A 13,527-nucleotide genomic window follows, 5' to 3' on the forward strand; every position below is an offset into this window, starting at 1 on the left:
CGAGTAACGCGCATAGGTGCGCAGATTTCGAAATGACTTTTCGTCGGATACCTTCAAGGGCGGCATGTGAAGCAGCAACTATTGCTATACAGAATCGAAACTAATGAGGAGACGAAGGGCGGCCCCGCAACACCGGCAGGCCGGCCAACCACATGCGCCATGACTGGAAGCAGCTGCGAGAGAAGTAAAATTCGCAGGGACAACTGACTACCTTGTGTGCTGGCAATGCGATAGCATTAGAATCTGTACGTGCCTTTACCAGAAGTGAGGTAAGTTCCGACCTGGAGACATCACTTCCCTTCAGCCAATGACAGTTATCCGCTGTGATGACGTCACTTGCCTCCAGCAAGTGGGAATCATTCGGGCTGCTGACGTCATTTCCTCCAACCAATGGGCGATCGTGGCTGATCGAGCTAGTTGGTAATTCATGACAGCTAGGAATACAACACAGCGCAACTTAAGACAAGGCCGAAGAAAAGGTGGGGCACCGACGAAGCTTTTAACGCTATCGCATTAATAAGACATCCAATAAACAGAGGATGACATAATTGAGTCAACGACAACGTTTTGCTGGGGCTGAGCTGCTGGAGAGGCGCCTGTAGTCTTGCGGGTGCTAGGAATCACGAAAGGAGGCGGAAAGACGTGAAGCAGCAAGGGGTAAATTTCGACTCCTGCTAGCTAGAGGCTTATGCAAAATCGCACTAGAAAAATTCTTGCTTGGCAAGATTTACGAACCGGAGCCCTTCAGCATAAGATACGTAACATACCACACCTTTCATAAAAAAAGTGTTTCGGGACCCTTTTGAAGGTAGCCTCACCTAGAAGGCTGCAAAGGCAAATCGTAATTCAGAGAAGTCTCAGGAGCTCTGACATTTGGTACTGGCGCCGAGAATCAGATTTGGCAGTAAGTTACTTCAGACTTTGGGGCTTTAGGCACTCCGGGTCTTTGTTTGTTTGTTCCTAACATGGAAGTTTGGCACATTTATTATCAAAGGCATTTTAAGAGCCATAAGAATGAAAATGAAACAACGAAACGATGTTGGACAATACGCAACCATCGGTGTACTGAAAGCACATTAAACGAGCAACTGGCGTTGACAGCCACAGGGGGTGGACTGGCGGCAGGCAGCCGGCACAGCGTGTACCGCTCCCCTGTGTGCGCTGCCTACATGGTCGCCTGCTACGGTCGCATGCGTGACGAAACTAGAGTTCCTCTGGGGAGGCATTCATGCATGTTCTAAAAATAATGGAACTTTTTTCTTCACCGCCGCCTTGAAAAACGTAGCGGACATGTTAGCATCATGTCCATATTTGCTCGCCCTTCAGCGGCTCAGCGCAGACTCCCAACCACTGCCCTCCTGGACTTCCGAGTAAGTACGAAGAATATCAACGGCGATGAAAAACAAGTTCCTGAGAAACGAATTGTTTTTGGATGTCATAAAAGTGCTGCGCACCTCATGGCGTCAATCCGCCTCAGGTTGGGAGCCTAGGCACTGCCTGTGATGTCACTGCACTTTCCCCGGTTGACCATACCATGCCACAAATTTAGACCACAGGGCTCAAGAAACGACGGCCACCAAGATCTTGGCGGCTGTCGTCTCTTATCTTGGTAGCCGTCGCTTCTTGCGCCATGTGCTCTAAATTCATGGCATGGTACTGCCAACCGGCCAAGGTGTGGGGACGCCACAGGAGGATTGCAGAAGCATTTTGGCTCTAAAAGGAACTGGCCTAGGCCGGACTATGTGGCAACGCAGTGGCATGAGGGGTGCTTTAGAGTTCAACGTCATAGCCTGCTGTGTAGGCGCCACTGAAAGGGTTGCAGACACTTGACATTTCGGGACACGCACAGTATCAAGCGATTTCCACAGTGCTTTGTTACGGGCACCGTGATTGACCTGCAATCCTTAAGCGCCTAACACTACAGACGAGAGAATGTAAAGGACACGGGTAACGCTTCTAAATCAGCCTAATTTTCGAAAACTTACACAATGTGGATCTCACTGCATTACAGACTTACGCATGCCGGACAGCAGCGCAGCAAGGTCACATGGGAAGAGAATAACGTACAGCAAGAGATGTAGGAGGATGTTTAAGGGTTGAGAAAAAGATTTAGGGGGACATAAGCTCCGCCTTTAAAGGTATGAATAAATAGCGTTAATAGCTCCATTCAGCGGTATCTCTTCACACACAGTCACTGTTCTTTGCTAGCATTAACATATTTATTACAATTATCGCAACGCAGTTTCCAGAATCGTCCACACTACAGCTTACGCACATAATGTTGCCTGTAAACACACATATTGATTAGTATTCACTGCACTACACAACTATCACAGGGACACAAAAGAGCTTTCCATCCGTACGCAGGTTCCGCACTGCGAAAACATACTGATCACGCGCCATCTGTTGGGGAAGCAGAGTACATCTAATCGCGGGGTTTTTTCCGGTGGCTGCCAAAAATTGATTGACAAAAACTGATTGACAATTGACAAAAACTCTCCAGGATACCAGCAGAGAAGTCCCTCACACCGCATATCCACAGGGTTGGAAAAGCCATAACCAATCTACTGGCACGTGGGCTTGGCTGTAGCACCAAATGGGCCATAACTCTCTTCGAAGCTGCAGCAACTTCCTGCATTCTCTATGCCCTCGTGTCCCTCCGCCCAGCACGTCTTCGCAAACTCGAAGTCCTTCGCCGCAACTACATCAGAAAATTTTTGGGTGTACCCAACAGCTCCCAAGTAGCCCCTACCTTGACTGAGGCCGGAGTCGCCCCCCTCTCCCTCCTCCTCCTTCAAAGAGGTTTCATACATATCAATCGCATCTACAATCTTCCCGAAGGTTCGCAACTCCTCTCAAAACTTGCTTCACGCACCTCATCCAGGGCAGGCATCCTCTATGCTGCATTTGAAGATCTGTTTCATGAGGACCTTCCTCCTCCTTCCATTGTACTTCCTCCTCCGCCCACCGGTCGTCCTCTTGACGTACGCACCTCTTTGGAAGGCCTTCATAAACATCGCACCCCAGTGGCTCATCTCCAACAGGCTGCAGCCACACTTATACATGAAGACCTTCATAACAGGCTCCTCATATTCACAGATGGGTCTGTCGTACCTCAAACTGGTCAGGCCGCTTCTGCCTGCCTTATTCCCTCTCTCAACATATCGAAAACATGTGGGCTTGGTTTTCCCGCCAGTTCAACCGCCTCAGAAATTGCAGCTCTCCATCTAGCTACAGACCTCATTGAACAACTTCACCCTCAAGAAGGCGTCACTATCCTGACAGACTGTAAGACTGCTCTTATGAGCCTAAAACACCCTAATCCTACCTCTTCTGCAGCAGCATTCCTCAACTCCCTCGGCAGTGCAGTGATCTTCCGGTACGGTGTTGTTGTACCACTATGTGCCACTGATGCCAGCTTTGTGCGTGTGCTGTGTTGCCCCTAGCGGATCCCCCCCTCCCTCCTCCCCTACTCCCCCACCCCGGCTCTGAGCAGTGATCTCCGCAGGGAGCAGCAGAAAAAAGAGTCTTTAATCCCCCTCAACATTGAAGCGACCAACGGTGGCTGCCGAATGTGGGCGCCACTATGCCCCATCAAACAAATAGGATATGAAACGCCTCCAGACATCCACGCGTGATGTGGGTTTCTCGACACAACGCCAACGCTACCTTTTCCACTGAACGGGAGACTTAAAACTGTCGCTTTAACAGAAGATACCGACCGCAACGCAACGGCCTATCTCAGGCCTGGCACCTGAATATTGGCTGACCGAGGCTTCCGGGCAGAAGGCAATCAAGTGAAGAGGCTGAAACAGGACAGAGAGTGTCGTGTACGGAAGACGGAGTTATTTACAGTAAATGGCCCGTACTTACTTGCAAGCAATGAAACGGTAAACAGTGGTAGAACACAAGGGATACAGGGAATTAGACGCCCCGAGTCTTGGTGCTAATTTCAATGAGTGCACAATGAATGTAGCACTTTTTGTCCACGGAGGGCGGTTAATGCCTTTTAAGGCTCGCTCGTGACACCGTCGGAGGCGGACGCTTTTTTTCGGAGCTCCAGCGACTACGTCTGAAGCTAAGTGCCTTTTGGTTTTTGCGCTTGTACATGCTTTCGGGCAGTAGTTTTAAACCGAGTTAAGGGTAGAAAGGCTAGCGGAAGTGTGTGTGCCGAAGGTTTTTGCGTAGAAATTTTGGAAGGCTTTTACCTTGCGTATTGCTGAAAGTTTTTGGTGTAGGATTTTTGGCGGGCGTTTACGTTGCGTAGTGCCGAAGGTTTTTGTGTAGGAATTTTGGTGGGCTTTTACGTTGTGTAGTGCCGAAGGTTTTTTGTGTAGGAATTTTGGCGGGCTTTTACGTTGCGCAGTGCCGAAGGTTTTTGTGCAGGATTTTTAGCGGGCTCTTACGTTGACTAGTGCCGAAGGTTTCTTCTGTAGGAATTTTGGCGGGTTTTTACGTTGCGTAGTGCCGAAGTTTTGTGCAGGAGTTTTAGCGGGCTCTTACGTTGACTAGTGCCGAAGGTTTCTTCTCTAGGAATTTTGGCGGGCTTTTACGTTGCGTAGTGCTGAAGGTTTTTGTGTAGGAATTTTGGTGGGCTTTTACGTTGTGTAGTGCCGAAGGTTTTTTGTGTAGGAATTTTGGCGGGCTTTTACGTTGCGCAGTGCCGAAGGTTTTTGTGCAGGATTTTTAGCGGGCTCTTACGTTGACTAGTGCCGAAGGTTTCTTCTGTAGGAATTTTGGCGGGCTTTTACGTTGCGTAGTGCCGAAGTTTTGTGCAGGAGTTTTAGCGGGCTCTTACGTTGACTAGTGCCGAAGGTTTCTTCTCTAGGAATTTTGGCGGGCTTTTACGTTGCGTAGTGCCGAAGTTTTGTGTAATATTCTTGGCGGGTTTTTACGCATAGGAATTTTGGCGGGCTTTCACAAGGCGTAGTCGGCCGGACGATGGGTCGGCAAGCTAGGAAAGTTAAGGAGGACAAGGACGGGGAGTTAGTACAGTGCCAGGAGTGCGACCGTTGGTGTTACTTAGATGAGACAGGGTTCGGGAGCTTAGCCGAGGCGGGTGAGGCTAGCTTCGTGTGTAAGATGTGCAAGCGGTTTGGGGACGCCGTTCATGCGTTAAAAGGGGAATGGGAAGCTGGGTTTAATGCACTTAATGCGGACCGGCAGGTCGAACGAGAGGATCGGATTAAGCTGGAAGCTCAGGTCGCCGATTTGATTAAAAAGGAGGAGAATAATGCCGCCCTGTTGAAGCGAATGGTGGGCGAGATTAAAGAAGAGCGGGAAAAGCGGACCCAGCAAGAAAAACAGGTTGAAGCGCTCAGGTCGCGGCCGGCTGGGCACCCCAGTTCGGAGAAGTGTCAGGTGGAGGACGAGGCTCGTCGATCGTACAGTGCTGTAGTGCAGCGAGCATTGAGTGAGAAAAATGCGAACGAAATGAAAAAGGTTAAATCGGGCATGGAAACTCGCGACAATAGCGTACAGCGGCAGGAGAGTCAGCTAGAGCGATCCGGAGGCCAACAGATGGAATTAGGAAGCGAACGTTTGGGGCACAGGAGAGTTCTGGTGGTCGGGGACTCGAATGTAGCGAGGGTTGAGGGAGGCGTTCTGACGGCAGTGAAGGCAGACAGGCGGGTGCAGGTGGAGGCTCAGTCGGGAAAGTGCATGGTGGATGCAATGGCCAGAGCCCGGGAGGTGGTGGTGGGTAGCATGGATGGCGAACACCTTGTGGTCATCCATGCTGGTCTCAATGATGTACTGCAGGGGAGGAGCCAGAATCTTGAGACGCAGTTGGAGGTGGGGATGCGTAGGCTTAGAGAGGCCTCTGAGAGTGTGCATGTGACCATATGCACAATCCCAGAGGTCCAGAGGCAGGCTCGCGAAACGGAAAGGAGGGTCGTGGAGACTAATCGGGTAATTAGGCTATTGAGTCGACGACTAAGATACGAGGTGATGGAGGTCAACAGGGAAGTGTACGAGGTTAGGCCCCACCCTTTTGCACAGGATGGCATCCACTACGGTGGTGCCACTGGCAAGAAGGTGGGTAGTAGGATAGGTCGCCAGGCAACAGCTTTTTTGGGGGGACCCAGAGCTCTGAAGGAACCAGTGTAGAGAAGGAAGAATTAAGATCAAACGGACAATGGAACCATAGGGGAAGAAAGAGACGCAAGCGCCAGGGCCAAGTTAATTCAGATATAGGTTTCATTAACATGCAAGGTAGCAGGAATAGACTGAAATGGGAGGAAATAGAAGAACAGTTAAGACAGGAGGAATTAATGGTATATGGTTTAGCGGAAACACATCTTATAGACATGGAGCAACCACCCTGTAACCCAGACTACGCATGGGAATATTGCAATAGAACAGAGGGCAGCAGAAAGGGAGGTGGAATTGGGGCATTCATTCATAAAAGTATGAATTTTCAAAGGGTTAGACTGGGATGCAGGGAACATTTATGGCTAAAAGGAACAGTGGCAGGCAAGCAAACACTCCTTGGCTTTGTATACCTGTGGACAGGGGTTAATGCCAAAGAGGAAAACAGGAAAATGTTAGAATGTATTGCAAGCGACATTGATGAGCTAGGAGGACAGGGCGAGATAATTATATTAGGCGACATGAATGCACACATAGAAGACCTGGATGGGTACACGGATTCGACAGGAAGCATGCTGCAGGACATGTGTGACAGGCATGATTTAGTTGTATGCAACAGCACCGAGAAGTGTGAAGGGCTCATAACATGGGAGGCGGGGAGTCTGCACTCGACGATAGATTATGCACTAATGTCACAGAGGATGTATAACAGATTAGGGGTAATGAGCATAGATGAAGATGGTTCCAGAAGTCTAGGTAGTGACCACAAGCGTATCAAGCTGAGCTTCAGAAGAAAAAGCAATGTAGGACTGAATCAATATAAACAATCAGGGGGAAATTTTTACTCAGAAAAGCAATTGGAAGTAGCAGCCAAACAAATCGAGAAAGTAATTTTTGAGGATAGTGAAACAGAATGGACTTATACCAAATTAACTCGATTACTGGAGCTAGAGCTAGCTAAGGTGGGAGTAAAGCTAAAAGGGAAAAAGATGCAAACCCAAGAGTTGGTGGGATGAGGAGGTCAAGAGGGCAATAGAAAAGCGCAATGAAGCATCCAGGGAACACAGATATTCCAAGAAGAGGGGGGAACCAAAACCCGAAGTAGACAGAAAATGGGATACCTTCATAAAGTGTAGAAGGGACGCATCCTATTTGATTAATGAGAAAATTAGAAGAAAGGGTGCCCAATGGATGTCAAAAGTAAATAAAAAGGATAGAAAAGCAGCCCAAAAATTCTGGAAACATCTAAATGCAATGAGTAATAAAACTAGGCTAGAACAAAGGTTTATTGTTACAGATGAGGGTATTCGACTAGAAGGCGATGAAGCAATAAAACACATAGGAACAAGGATGACGGAAAAATTTTCAGCAAAGCACGTGGTACATAATTTATCGAAGGAGGATAGACCGGTTACAGCAATAGCTTCACTTGAGCAAGGAGAGTGGGAAAGGGCAGAGAAGAAGGTTCCTAGTGGCACATCAACAGGACCAGATGGTATCCCGATTATGTTGATAAAGAAGTTAGGACCAAAATCCAAGCAAACATTAATACAGGTAGTGAACAAAATGATAGTGGATGAGAAAGTCCCCGATGAATGGCGATTAAGTAGAATGAACATGATATATAAGGGAAAGGGGGACAAAGCAGACGTAAGTAACTATCGCCCCATAACAGTGACGTCTGTGGTTTACAGGGTGGTGATGCAAATTATAAAGGATAGACTGCAGGCTTGGGTGGAGAACGAGGGGGTGCTAGGGGAACTACAGAATGGGTTCCGGAAACAAAGGAGGTTGGAGGACAATCTATTTTCATTGACACAGTGTATAGAAATTGCGGAAAAGGAACATAGGCCCTTATTGCTAGCATTTCTGGATATTAGGGGAGCCTATGACAACGTTACTCAGGAGCATTTGTGGGACATATTGGGCACATTGGATGTGGAAAATGGAGTAATTAATCTTTTAAAAGATATATATAGAGGTAACAGAGTGCTCATAAAATGGGAAAAAAATGTATCAGGGCCTGTAGAGATACAGCGGGGGCTTAGACAAGGATGTCCTCTGTCCCCTTTGTTGTCCATGTTGTACCTGCAAGGTTTGGAGGCCAAGCTAGAGGGGAGCGGACTAGGTTTCAACCTATCTTTTTCCAAGCAAGGGGAATTGATTAAACAGACATTACCGGGACTAATATATGCGGACGGTATAGTGATAATGGCTGACAACAAGGAAGACCTGCAGAAGTTGTTAGACATATGCAGTACAGAGGGAGATAGATTAGGCTTCAAGTATGGTAAGGAAAAATCTGCAGTCATGACATTTAATGAAGAGGGCGGCGAGCATAGAATACAGGAGTTCGTGCTAAAGGTAGTGAATGAGTACAAGTATCTTGGGGTGTGGATAAATAACAGTGTTGAGTATCTGACAGAGCATGAAAAATATGTAATGAATAAAGCTAGTAGGAATGCAGCTGTCATGAAAAATAGGGCACTGTGGAATTACAATAGGTATGAGGTGGTAAGAGGGATCTGGAAAGGGGTGATGGTCCCTAGCCTGACCTTCGGGAATGCGGTCCTGTGTATGAGGCCAGATGTTCAAGCAAGGCTGGAAATTAGGCAACGGGGAGTAGGGAGGTTAGCTTTGGGAGCACATGGCAATACACCAAATCAGGGGGTACAGGGTGATATGGGATGGGCGTCTTTCGAGAGCAGAGAGGCTAGCAGTAAGATAGCATTTGAGGAACGATTGAGAAGGATGGAGGAAAAGCGGTGGGCTAGGAAAGTTTTCAGATACCTGTATATAAAGAATGTTGGCACGAAATGGAGAAAGCGAACTAGAAAATTGACAAGCAAATATCTGGACAGCAGTAAGGGGGCAAATCAGCAATTATCGGTTAAGAAAAAGGTTAAAGGAACAGAGAGAGCTTTGTGGAAAACAGGGATGCTGACGAAATCGGCACTAGAAACATACCGGACCTTTAAACAGGAAATTGTCAAAGAAAATATCTATGATAATTGTAGGGGAAGTTCTTTGTTGTTTGAGGCCAGGACTGGAGTTTTGCGGACTAGGACGTATAGAGTCAGGTACCAGGAGATAGACACTTTGTGCATTGCGTGCGGAGAGGAGGAGGAAACGGCTGAACACTTGATACTTTTCTGTAAAGGGCTTCACCCTACAGTGGAAGGCAACGGGGCTGACTTACCCAAGGCATTGGGGTTTAGGGATAGTGAAGGGAAAGTGGATTTTAAGAGGTTAGAAGTAACCAAGCGAAGGTTATCTCATTGGTGGCTAAAAGCAAGACAGGAGTAAAATTTCACAAGACATGGCTAGGTGGCTTGAGCCACCGCCCGATGTAAAGGGTTCAGCCGTATCCATCCATCCATCCATCCTTCGCACCTCCCCGCACCCCGCAGTGCTCGTTACTTGGATTAACTATACGGCGCTTTTCTGGCACGGTTGCCCGAAGCCTGTCTAGCTTCTGGGAGCTAGCTTGATCGCCCTGTCTCACAATAAACTGGACTTGACGATTAAATGTGGTAAGGACTCTTCCTTTGGGAGTCCGTAAACAGGCCCTTTCTCTTTTCTCTACAAGCTTATCATTGACCATGCAGTCAGCCTGTTCATGTTATTCCAAGTGCTCCGTAACGATGTCGCACCTGAGGCTGGAAGACGGATACGGTGACTCGCAGTGGTGACGCTTCATGAGGTCTCAGACTTGTTACGAGCCGGTAGCTATGAGAAGATACTCAACTTCTTGCTAAGATAATCATTAACGGCTGTCTCGCAGCGATCGCAGTCAGAGTTTTGGTACGCCTTTATCAGCAGTGCCCTTCTCAAGGCGGCCTCCTGCGCTCAAGGACAACTGAAATTTCTTTCTTTTCTGCCCTCTACGAAATCTACATCATGCGCCCCGTATGCACTGGGGCATGCATGGACACGGCTCATCGGAACAGTCAGCATTCTGCTGATGCCAGACGAGTTGCGATACAAATCGAGACACTTGCGGAAGGAAAATACGAGGCAGTAGAGAAATCCCGAAGAAACGCAAAGTGGGCGGCTGACTCAAGACGCAGCGGTGGAGTGGAAGCTATACAAGCGCGAGGCTTTCACACGTGCGTGTGCTATTTTCCCATGACCATGCGCCAACCGCACTGGTTTGGAAGCCATAGACTCGCACTCATAACGCTCACTAGGCTACTGACAACTAAGTTCTGAGACGGAAAACGAAGAGCGAACAAGTTTTAATCTTACCGTCATTACCAGGATGTTGGGAAAGCTCCCAGCGAGTAACCGCTAAGCCTAGTGGCCTATCACGTTCCGTTCTGCAGGCACTTTGTTATTCTCTATCTATACCCCACAGATGTCAACACGCCATTTTAACGCGACAGCGTTAAAAAGCCCACGTTGCAGGAAAGCCGGCGTCGTTAACCAGGGGTGAAACATCCACGAAAAATTGCTGGCGGTTTAGCATTGCTGAACACGGAATATTGCGCGAAAGCACTGTTTTCGCAGTTGGACGCCACCGCCACGTACTTAAACGCATAACACGTGTCCACTGGCCTAGGGAGCCGGTTATGCGCTTTTCCTTCCTCAAAATCAAAGGTCTAAACCAACGCTTCCTAGACCTTCTGCTGCTTTTAAGAAAGGGAAAGGCGCATAACTACCTCCTATAGGTGCACACCACCTCATATACTCACAGCGCGAGTGAGGTGTCCACTGCTGGCGTTCTTCATCGGTGTCTTCAGCGCGTCTCACACGCTTCCGTTCTCTGTTGTTGGCGGTGCGGGCGTTATTCCTCGGTTTAACTTGGCCGGGCTTCACACAGACCGACCCGTGAAACCCGGGGAGTGCGGCCAGAAGTGCTTGCGCGCTAAGCTCATGCTAAGCGTGGTGACGGCTCCGGCCGACTCGCTCCGTCCGTAGCGAGAACTGCAATGCGAATGTCGCGAGAGCGCAATGCCCCCTAGACAGAGAATGCCTGATCATATCCTCCTACCCGCACGGCTGACGTAACAGATGCAGTCGGCGGTTCCTGTGGTGGCGAGCGCGGGTAACCAGGTTTCCGCGGCTTCAGCGTCAACCAACTTGAAGACGATGGCTTCCGCGGATGGTTATCGCCCCATCTCGCGAATAAAACTACCTGAGCCGCTTTTTCACCGTGCCATGCGAAACAAGAAGGCAGACCGTTGCTACGGCGCGGTGCTTCTCTGGACTCGGTGTTATCGCCATATCGCGTGATACGGAGCATGAACATAGCCACTGGTTTCGGAATCGCCCGTCGCTCTCGCCGACAATTTTCTGGCCCTCATTTCACCAGGGGCTGTGCTTTCTACTCCCAGAATATGCAAGCGACCAGCACAACATGAACACAGCATCATTTGCAACACTCAGACTTGAATTCATTGGAAGAGAATTGCTTTGTTAAGTTTCCTTGTGGCCTACCCAAGAAAGCATTATACCCAACAACCATCGAAAAACAAAATATCAAGATTGTCCCAAAAAGTTTTTACCGATTTCGTCATCGAAGCTTTGAATTGCCCTGAAAAAACCTTGACCACGCAAATGAAACCACAAAGTTCATCGAAATCATCAAAACGTGGTGGAGCATTCTTAATGTAAAAACGCCACACAAGAAACAACGGCTTAGGGCTCAAGGATCAGAGGTAGAGAAGACTCTACCTCTGCTTCCAAAGGGGGAAGAAGAAATAGACACAGGTGATACAAATGATGAGGGTAGCGAATTTAGTGTAGAAGTGACAGAACAAGACATTAAGAAGAAAGTAAGTTCACTACCTGTCATCGCTTAAGTTGCTGGCTATTGAGCTCACACAACGCTTGAGCGCCTGTCATGCAGTACATGTCATGATGACCTGGTCATTGATTACCCTGACAGAAGCATCGGCTACGCCGATGAGCCCACTATGGCGGCACATCTTTCAAGAGGAAGGCTCGAAATTCCCCGATCCTTTGTGGTAAATGCCTTGCGGCACGTTGGAAGTGACTGTTGAGAAGCTAACGGCACCAGAGAACACAAGGAAGTTCTACCAAGAAAAAAAAACCAAAAAAAGACGGTGCTGCAGCTATTGCGCTCAAAATGCTAGAGGAGAGCGTAAGGCGGAGAATGTGCGAATTGACATGAAGCACAGAAGGTTCTTAGCTATATTCTGTCAGCAGCCGTGAACACAGTGCTGAAGAACGTGTGCGGAATGAAAAAATGACATGTACAATATAAAATGTGCAAATAAACGAAATCTAACTGCTCTGCAGTAACACATTCGACTGAAGGAACAAAACTGGAAATGTTTCGTCCTGGCTTCTTGGTCTCTTTGGTGAACTTAAACATCTAACCAGCAACGCGAAAAAAAGAAAAAAAAGTACTATCACGATGGAAATAAACGCGAAAAGCGTAGCGTAGTGTGATGACCCCCCATAATGCGCAGGTCCACACGGGACGGAGAGGCAAAGAGACACCGTATGGCTCAGTTTAAACAAACAGTTATATTCAATAATTACACATGATTAAGATTATACGTCAGAGGCTGGGGCGTCCGAGCTTACGTGCCGACGACTTCATGGGGACGATGGAGGGGCTCCGGAGTTAATCTCGAACGGTTGCTGGCAGAAGCTGCACGCCGTCGGGCTTCGGCGCTGAAGGCCCCGCCCCCTTGGCGAACGATGTCGTCCTGAGCGTGTCTTCTTCGGTACTCCCTGTCGATTTTTATATCCTCTTCTCCCCACACTCCCTAGGGTGAGGACGCCCACGCCGGAGGGGGGGGGGGGGGGCCTAGGGCTTTCACTTGGGCGCACAAACACACCACCGCACTTATGGTCTCGCCCCCCTCACGTGTTGAGTCCGAGGGAAAGAAGGTTGTCTTCGAGGTAGCGCATAGCGTCGGCTGCGGTAAGGCGCGCTCTGGCCCGCTGTCGGTTCTCGCGGCTCACCGGCCTCCGTTCTCCATCAAATGACACTCGCCCCTCAAGGCCGGAACGCGAGGTCACTAAAAGGCCGTGAAAGTGGTCCCTTGTCCTGGGATGTGCTCGGGAGGGTTGATTGATGATGCCCACCGTCTTGCCACGGGGCCAGGCCCGCCGAAACGAGGCCCCCTGGAACGGCCACGGCAATTGGGGAGGATAACGCCAGTCTCCCCGCGGCGGCGGCGGCGGCGGCGTTCGACTCGTGCCGACACTATGGAAAGGGTGTCCGGTTGGGCTTAAACCCCTTCGTTCTGGTCGTCACTCTCAACGAGTATGGCTCGGTAATTGATGATGCCGCTGTCATCTGGGTCGTCTCCGTGCGGTCCACGGCGGCAGGCCCAAAAGCAATCTCACTCAAGTTGCTTGCAGCCATATACAGTAGAAACATGAACGGGGGTCCGGTTGTGCTTTCGCCGCCACTGGGGGCTCCGTCTACGCCGCGCCGTCGAACGGGGACCCTCGTAG

The 13,527-nt window shown here is 49.2% G+C and overlaps 1 protein-coding gene across 1 annotated transcript; it reads left to right on the forward strand.

Moving 5' to 3' along the window:
- Positions 1-4,017: 4,017 nt before the first annotated feature.
- On the forward strand, positions 4,018-8,982 carry LOC144123654 (uncharacterized). Its single transcript, XM_077656450.1, has 2 exons — positions 4,018-4,561; positions 4,662-8,982. The coding sequence occupies exon 2, from the start codon at positions 4,942-4,944 to the stop codon at positions 6,106-6,108; it is 1,167 nt and encodes a 388-aa protein (XP_077512576.1). The 5' UTR covers positions 4,018-4,561; positions 4,662-4,941; the 3' UTR covers positions 6,109-8,982.
- The last annotated feature ends 4,545 nt before the right edge of the window (positions 8,983-13,527 follow it).

This window comes from Amblyomma americanum, chromosome 3 (assembly GCF_052857255.1).
Source record: "Amblyomma americanum isolate KBUSLIRL-KWMA chromosome 3, ASM5285725v1, whole genome shotgun sequence".
In the NCBI taxonomy this organism is placed as follows: Eukaryota; Metazoa; Arthropoda; class Arachnida; order Ixodida; family Ixodidae; genus Amblyomma; species Amblyomma americanum.

Excerpts from the sequence above, each read along its gene's own strand:
- LOC144123654 (XM_077656450.1), top strand. The coding sequence starts at position 4,942 with ATGGGTCGGCAAGCTAGGAAAGTTAAGGAGGACAAGGACGGGGAGTTA.